Source organism: Tachyglossus aculeatus, chromosome 14 (assembly GCF_015852505.1).
Source record: "Tachyglossus aculeatus isolate mTacAcu1 chromosome 14, mTacAcu1.pri, whole genome shotgun sequence".
Classification (NCBI taxonomy): Eukaryota; Metazoa; Chordata; class Mammalia; order Monotremata; family Tachyglossidae; genus Tachyglossus; species Tachyglossus aculeatus.
In genome coordinates, this window is record NC_052079.1 from 13,878,179 (window position 1) to 13,886,890 (window position 8,712).

Here is an 8,712-nt window from a genome sequence, read left to right on the forward strand (position 1 = left end):
ATCAATCAATCCTATTTATGGAGCGCTCGGGAAGTCCAAGTTGGCAACACAGAGAGACCGGTCCCTGTCATGGGAATCAATCAATCAATCAATCCTATTTATTGAGCGCTTACTGCGCACTGAGCGCTTACTGCGCGCTGAGCGCTCGGGAAGTCCAAGTTGGCAACAGAGAGAGACCGCTCCCTATCATGGGAATCAATCAATCCTATTTATTGAGCGCTTACTGCGCTCTGAGCGCTCGGGAAGGCCAAGTTGGCAACAGAGAGAGACCGGTCCCTATTATGGGAATCAATCAATCCTATTTATTGAGCGCTTACTGCGTGCTGAGCGCTCGGGAAGTCCAAGTTGGCAACAGAGAGAGACCGGTCCCTATTTTGGGAATCAATCAATCCTATTTATTGAGCGCTTACTGCGCGCTGAGCGCTCGGGAAGTCCAAGTTGGCAACAGAGAGAGACTGGTCCCTATCATGGGAATCAATCAATCCTATTTATTGAGCGCTTACTGCGCGCTGAGCGCTCGGGAAGTCCAAGTTGGCAACAGAGAGAGACTGGTCCCTATTATGGGAATCAATCAATCCTATTTATTGAGCGCTTACTGCGTGCTGAGCGCTCGGGAAGTCCAAGTTGGCAACAGAGAGAGACTGGTCCCTATCATGGGAATCAATCAATCCTATTTATTGAGCGCTTACTGCGTGCTGAGCGCTTGGGAATCCATCAATCAATCCTATTTATTGAGCTCTCGGGAAGTCCAAGTTGGCAACAGAGAGAGACTGGTCCCTATCATGGGAATCAATCAATCAATCAATCCTATTTATTGAGCGCTTACTGCGTGCTGAGCGCTTGGGAATCCATCAATCAATCCTATTTATTGAGCGCTCGGGAAGTCCAAGTTGGCAACATAGAGAGACGGGTCATTTTAGACTGTAAGCCCACTGTTGGGTAGGGACTGTCTCTATATGTTGCCAATTTGGACTTCCCAAGTGCTTAGTACAGTGCTCTGCACATAGTAAGCGCTCAATAAATACTGATGATGATGATGATGCTGAACACTTGGGAATCCATCAATCCTAGTTATTGAGCGCTTACTGCGCGCTGAGCGCTCGGGAAGTCCAAGTTGGCAACAGAGAGAGACCGGTCCCTATCATGGGAATCAATCAATCAATCAATCCTATTTATTGAGCGCTTACTGCACGCTGAGTGCTCGGGAAGTCCAAGTTGGCAACATAGAGAGACCGGTCCCTATCATGGGAATCAATCAATCAATCCTATTTATTGAGCGCTTACTGCGTGCTGAGCGCTTGGGAATCAATCAATCAATCCTATTTATTGAGCGCTCGGGAAGTCCAAGTTGGCAACATAGAGAGACCGGTCCGTATCATTTTAGACTTTGAGCCCACTGTTGGGTAGGGACTGTCTCTATATGTTGCCAATTTATACTTCCCAAGCGCTTGGTACAGTGCTCTGCACATAGTAAGCGCTCAATAAATACGATTGATGATGATGATGATGATGATGATGAGCACTTGGGAATCAATCAATCCTATTTATTGAGTGCTTACTGCGCGCTGAGCGCTCAGGAAGTCCAAGTTGGCAACATAGAGAGACCGGTCCCTATCATCATCATCATCAATCGTATTGATTGAGCGCTTACTGTGTGCAGAGCACTGGACTAAGCGCTTGGGAAGTCCAAGTTGGCAACATATAGAGACAGTCCCTACCCAACAGTGGGCTCACAGGCTAAAAGGGGGAGACAGAGAACAAAACCAAACATACTCACAAAATAAAATAGAATAGATGTGTACAAGTAAGATAAATAAATAGAGTAATCATCATCATCATCAATCGTATTTATTGAGCGCTTACTGTGTGCGGAGCACTGGACTAAGCGCTTGGGAAGTCCAAGTTGGCAACATATAGAGACAGTTCCTACCCAACAGTGGGCTCACAGTCTAAAAGGGGGGAGACAGAGAACAAAACCAAACATACTCACAAAATAAAATAAATAGAATAGATATGTGCAAGTAAGATAAATAAATAAATAGGGTAATCATCATCAATCGTATTTATTGAGCGCTTACTGTGTGCAGAGCACTGGACTAAGCGCTTGGGAAGTCCAAGTTGGCAACGTATAGAGACCGGTCCCTACCCAACAGTGGGCTCACAGTCTAAAAGAGAAACCACCAGAATCAATCAATCAATCAATCGTATTTATTGAGCGCTTGCTGCGTGCTGAGCACTGGACTAAGCGCTTGGGAAGTCCAAGTTGGCAACATATAGAGACGGTCCCTACCCAACAGTGAGAAGCCACCCTCCCACCCCCACACAAAACAGCCTCCCCCAGCCCGGCCTCACTCTATCCCTCCTCACCTTCAGTCACAAAAGAAACAGGGAGGGGACAATCAGTGTGTGTCCCCCCCCCCCAAAAAAAGAAAAATAATCTTATCTCGTTCCGTCTTCCACCACGCTTCCCCTCCTCTCCCTGCTCCTGGGAAGTTTCTGATCTACTTTCGGCTCCGAAGGAGGAAGCGCCCCTGGGAGGAGCTTATCACTTCTCCCTTCTACCTCTTTATTGGCCACTCTCTTGACTTTTACAGCCTGTCACTGATACAGGAAGAGGCGAGCGAGAGAGACGGGGGGAGCCGCCTTAATAATAATAATAATAATAATGTTGGCATTTGTTAAGCGCTTACTATGTGCAAAGCACTGTTCTAAGCGCTGGGGGGGATACAAAGTGATCAGGTTGTCCCATGTGGGGTTCACAGTCTTAATCCCCATTTTACAGATGAGGGAACTGAGGCTCAGAGAAGTTAAGTGAGTTGCCCAAGGTCACACAGTAGACATGTGGCGGAGTCAGGATTTGAACCCATGACCTCTGACTCCAAAGCCCGTGCTCTTCCCACTGAGCCACACTACTACGCCTTGTTAATTAATGGGGCAGCCCCTGGTGAGGGATCTGAGGCATCCTCCATGTTGGAGACGATCGGCCTAAAAGATCCGGGGAGGATCATCATTCATTGTACTTGTCCTTCCCCAGCGCTTAGTACAGTGCTCTGCACACAGTAAGCGCTCAATAAATACGATTGATTCATTCATTCATTCGTCCCCCTCTCCATCCCCCCCGTCTTACCTCCTTCCCTTCCCCACAGCACCTGTATATATGTTTGTACATATTTATTACTCTATTTATTTATTTTACTTGTACATATCTATTTTATTTATTTTATTTTGTTAGTATGTTTGGTTTTGTTCTCCGTCTCCCCCTTCTAGACTGTAAGCCCACTGTTGGGTAGGGACTGTCTCTATATATTGCCAACTTGGACTCCCCCAGCGCTTAGTACAGTGCTGTGCACACAGTAAGAGCTCAATAAATACGATTGATTGATTCATTCGTCCCCCTCTCCATCCCCCTCGTCTTACCTCCTTCCCTTCCCCTCAGCAGCTGTATATATGTTTGTACATATTTATTACTCTATTTATTCTACTTGTACATATCTATTCTATTTATTTTATTTTGTTAGTATGTTTGGTTTTGTTCTCTGTCTCCCCCTTCTAGACTGTGAGCCTACTTTTGGGTAGGGACTGTCTCTATATGTTGTCCACTTGGACTTCCCAAGCGCTTAGTACAGTGCTCTGCACACAGTAAACGCTCAATAAATACGATTGATTGATTACAAGTTGGCCATCTGGGTCGCGATCTAAATAGCCGGGGGACCGAAGCGAGTCGCGAAGCAGGCGATGGGATTCAAACCACCGTTCGTCGGGGGGGCCTAAAAAGAGGAGGAAAGGGGTAAAAAGGCTATGGAAACTAAGGCTTTTCATCCGTTTTCCGTCGGCAGCCATCGGAGCCGCCTTGCTACTGCGAGGGATTATCATCATCATCAATCGTATTGATTGAGCGCTTACTATGTGCAGAGCACTGTACTAAGCGCTTGGGAAGTACAAATTGGCAACATATAGAGACAGTCCGTACCCAACAGTGGGCTCACAGTCTAAAAGGGGGAGACAGAGAACAAAATCAAACGTACTAACAAAATAAAATAAATAGAATAGATATGTACAAGTGAAATTAAAAAATAAATAGAGTAATAAATATGTACAAACATATATACAGGTGCTGTGGGGAAGGGAAGGAGGTAAGATGGGGGGATGGAGAGGGGGACGAGGGGGAGAGGAAGGAAGGGGCTCAGTCTGGGAAAAGCCCATCTCTGAAAGAAAGAGCAGTCGCTGCCTTAGGGCCTTTTATTTTTTTCGTACCCATTCGGGATTATTCATTCATTCGACCGTATTTATTGAGCGCTTACTGTGTGCAGAGCACTGTACTAAGCGCTTGGGCAACATATAGAGACGGTCCCTACCCAACAGTGGGCTCACAGTCTGTGATTATCAGTCACAGAAGTGAGTGATTAGCAAAGGGGCAATCGGAAGCAATACACTTAATGAGAAAGAAGTCACCTGGAGCCAGGTTATGGCTGAACCTTGGCATTACCTTGTGTTTCCCACAACTCTTCAAGGCTGGTGAAACTCGATGTGCCTTTATATCCCCTGGTAGCCTCAAAGATACTCAGTAGTTTCCTGCGACATTTGATGTTTTCGAATGCTTTGCTATTTTTAACAAGCAAACTCCTGTACGTTTCAGGGTTCATTCACGTGACTTTAAATCCGAATGGCGATGTTAGGTGAAGATTTCATCTTCTGGGTTTTGTCCGCTGGCGGAAAGTTTGGAGGGTGAAATTATTAATGCAATCTCTCAAGAGTTCCGCTTTCCATTCTTGTCGGTTATATTTCCGATCTGTGAGGTCCATTGTTAAATTTTGAAGACAACCCCGCGAGTAACAGAAATCGATTCGAGTCGCAAAAAAAGTTTCTCTGGGCCTCAAACAAATAAAACCAACGATGATAAACTCAGGGGTCGGAGAATGAGAGACGTGCCTATCGATTTCTCTTTCAGTATAGTAGTTTTATCTGTTAATTTCACTTTTCCCTCGATTTATATTGTATTAAGTTCAAGAATAGGTCATTTGTTTGGCCAGTGTAATGAAGAGCAATGTCATTCAAATTGAAATAAGGTTCTTTATCATTAAGGTTTAAAAAAATTGGACAGTAGCTGCCACAAGCAAAAACCCCCTCAAAAATAGTAAAATGCAATTTCACAAACAGGCACATTATAGTTACAGAACTGTAGACAGGTGCAAAACTTTAATCTAAAACTCACTCGAGTGTGAACAGACAGTATGCCATTTACACTGCTATGAACTACACTGACAAAGTAAGACCTTTGCAAATAAACCTATGCTTTTTTTCTGCAGATAATACACTCTACATTGTCGCTGTAAAAAGTAAAGGATTTTGGAAACGTTCCAGGTTGCGGTTGGTACATTCTGGCCCGGTCATCAAAGACACATAGTACATAACCATTCTGTGGTAGCTGCTGAAAATTGCATTCAGTAAACAATGTATCCTTCTGAGACTGATGTCTGGCTGATCTCCCGCATGTCAGTTTGGAACCTCCTTGTGAGTCCATGATTCTGAGTTTTCCCGTTGAAAATGTTCAGGCTCCAGTTGAGGGAGGATAGGAAGAACAGACCGGAAAGGCTATGGCTATCTTCCATCTGCCATCCTGAAGACTGTAAACTCCCTGCGGGCCGGGGTTGTGTCTACTAATTCTATTGTAGTGGACACTCCCACGCACTTGGTAGAGTGTTCTGCGGGGAAGTGCTCAAAAATTATTATTGATTGATCATAATCTCAATTGGAAATAGAGCTCTACTTTCTGCCCAGACAATCAAAAATACTGGACACTTGCTGGGTGTAGAGCCCTCTAACTGAGCACTTGGGAGAGTGAAATAGAATTAGCAGACACGATCCCTGGCCTCAAGGAGCTTACAATCTACCACCGGCGACCGCTACTTAAATAAATTACAGATAGGTGAAAGCACATAATTACTCCACGGTGTGGGGGGAGGGGGTGAGTACCCAAGGGTTTAGTTGGTGTAGAAGTGCTGAGTGGCATATCGAGGTGATTATAAAGAGAGGAGATTAGGAATTAATTGGGAAGGCATGCTATGCTTTCAGGAGGGCTTTGAAGATGATGAGAGCAATGTGGAAGGGAGAAAAGAGTTCCGGACAAGGGGAGAAAAGGGTGAACAAGAGATTGGCGGTGGGAATGACGTGATCAAGGCACAGTGAGTAGGTTAGCTTGAGAGGAAAGAGGGGGTACAAGCTGAGGGAGAAGAGAATGGACAGGAGTTCCCTGTAGGGAAAAAGGTGCGAGCAGGGAGATAGCTAGTTAAGAGTAGAAAGTGAGATTATGGTAAGAAGGTTAGTTTTGGAGGAGCAGATTGGGAGTTGGTGTATAGCAGCATCAACAGCAACTATGGAGAAATAGTAATACAATTTATTAAGCCCCGGGGAGAGAGCACGATCCTTATTAATCAATCAGTCAATTGGATTTATTGAGCACTTACTGCGGGCAGAGCACTGTACTGAGTGCTTGGGACAGTACAATATAACGGAGTTGGTAGGCATGATCCCGGCCCGCAACAAGTGGAAAGAATACATGGGTGAATTTTAGACATGGTCCCTGACTCTCCAGGGGCTCCCAATCTAAGACTGTAAGATCACTGTGGATAGGGAATGTGTCAGCTAATGCTGTTGTACTCTCTTTAAGTGTGCTTAGTACAGTGCCCTGCACATACTAAACACTCAAAAAATACCATTGATTGGTTGAATGATTAAGAATATAAGGTGGGCACTGGGCACAGATACCTAAGGAACAATGAAAGGAGAGAGCTGGTAGATAAACTTGAAATTTATCAGAAATTTCTGCTTGATGTGGAGGGTAATGCGTAGCCATTGGACTTTCTGAGGAACAGATCGATGTGTTCAGAGCTATATTTTAAGAAGATGAACTGAGCAGGGGAGTGTAGGGCAGACTGAAAGATGGAAAGATTGGAAGCAGGGAGGCCAATGATGAAGCTGATGCAATAGTCTGGTTGGGAGATTGATCAATGGTATTTATTGAGCATATTCTGTGTGCAGAGCACTATCCTAAGTACTTGAGAGAGCACAGTATTGTTGGTAGACATAATTCCTTTCAGGGAATTTATAATCTAGATGGTGAGTGCTCGAATCAGGATGTTGACTGGGTGGAGAAGAAGGGAAATATGATGACTCGTTTTGGGCACGGAATGTGTCTGTTGTACTTCCAAGTGCTTAGTACAGTGCTCTGATCATAGTAAGCTCTCAATAAATACCATTGATAGTGATGATAAATGCCATTGGTATGATGGAGGGAAAATTGACAGGATTTGGGAAACATGTTTGAAGCTTACAAAATCATGAAAGGTGTGGGAAGGCAAATGCAGACTTGTTCCCCAAATCCCACACAACCAGGACGCGGGGGCAAAGATTCAAACTTGAAGTGGCCCATCCAAAGCCAACGGGCAGAAAATCCCTTTTTTGGGTGGTGGAAAGCATCAAATTTGTTCCCACAGAAAGTTGTACAGCAGGCTCCGGAGGAGTTTGGCGAGATCTGTAGACAAGGTCCTTGGTGGGTTACTGGAGCTCCCCAAACCCCACCTGCAGCCTTAGCAACTCTCTGACCCTCTTCCCCTAGGAGCTCTAGCTTTCCGAGGTCATGGAACATGGACTGAGGCAAAGTCTTGAGAGAGAGAGACGAAATTACAAAACCCAGAGCGGGGGGTGGCGGTCCAGGACAGGTTTTAACCTGCCCATTTCCCAGTTCTCCCAGCCCCTTCTCCACTCACCATGCCCTTCTGCCTCCTTGTCCCAATCCCCAGGAGCTCCCTCCACCTTCCCACAGCCAGGAGGGAGGGGTCACAGGGCACATATCCAGTGAGATTAGAGCAGTTGGGTGACCGTCAGTTGGGCGACTGTCAGTTGGGCTCAAACTGTCGCCGCTCGAGTGACTTCTCCTTTCCCTTTCAGGCAGAGACTCTGCTAAGCCCTCCAGAGGATCCAGGAGTGGAGAACCCATCTCACAGCAATTGTGATGTGAGTGTTACTCTGGGACCCCAGATTTTCAGGGGTTATGAATGGGGCCTTAAGTCCCCAACAAGGGGTTCCGACCCTGAGAAATGGCCCCCAGGATGTAGCCCCCTGCCCAACGCCCCAAAGAGCCTCCACACAACTGTGACCCCCGAGATCCTGGCAACTCGACACTCAAGCCAGATAAGAAATAGAGAGGGACCAGCACTGTACCCAAATGCTTAGTAGAATGCTCAATAAATGCCATCGATAATGATGACGACAAACCTGGCCAAATTATTCATTCATTCATTCAATCATATTTATTGAGCGCTTACTGTGTGCAGAGCATTGTACTAAGCGCTTGGGAAGTACGATTTGGCAACATATAGAGACGGTCCCTACCCAACAGTGGGCTCACAGTCTAGAACTCACAGTTCTAAATTAAGAACATATACTCAAGCCCTAAAAAAAGCGTCTGCCTCGTTCTTTGAAACTATTCAGAGAAGCAGTAGTCGACTGGATAGCAAACTGAACGGGGAGGATTTGGGGACCGTATCTTTTTTTATGGTGTTTGTTAAGCTCTTATTATGTGCCAGACACTTTACTAAGCGCTGAGGTAGTAGGCTAGTCAGCCTTTCACAATACATGGATTAGAGGTGAGCTACATCAATTCTTAGCTTTAGTTCCCAGTATAACAAGTTCTACCCCTTTCTAGCTCTGGGT

The 8,712-nt window shown here is 45.5% G+C and overlaps 1 protein-coding gene across 2 annotated transcripts in view; it reads right to left on the reverse strand.

The window, feature by feature from the left end:
- BAZ1A (bromodomain adjacent to zinc finger domain 1A) overlaps positions 1–7,811 on the reverse strand; it is a 95,936-nt gene extending 88,125 nt beyond the window's left edge. For both annotated transcript variants that reach the window (XM_038756158.1, XM_038756157.1), the window contains exons 1-2: positions 7,767–7,811; positions 4,487–4,706 (exon numbers count right to left, since the gene is read on the reverse strand). In XM_038756158.1, coding sequence (XP_038612086.1) covers positions 4,487–4,643 — 157 coding nt within the window. In that variant the 5' untranslated portion in view covers positions 4,644–4,706; positions 7,767–7,811. The remainder of the gene's footprint in view (positions 1–4,486; positions 4,707–7,766) is intronic.
- Between the last annotated feature and the right edge of the window lie 901 nt (positions 7,812–8,712).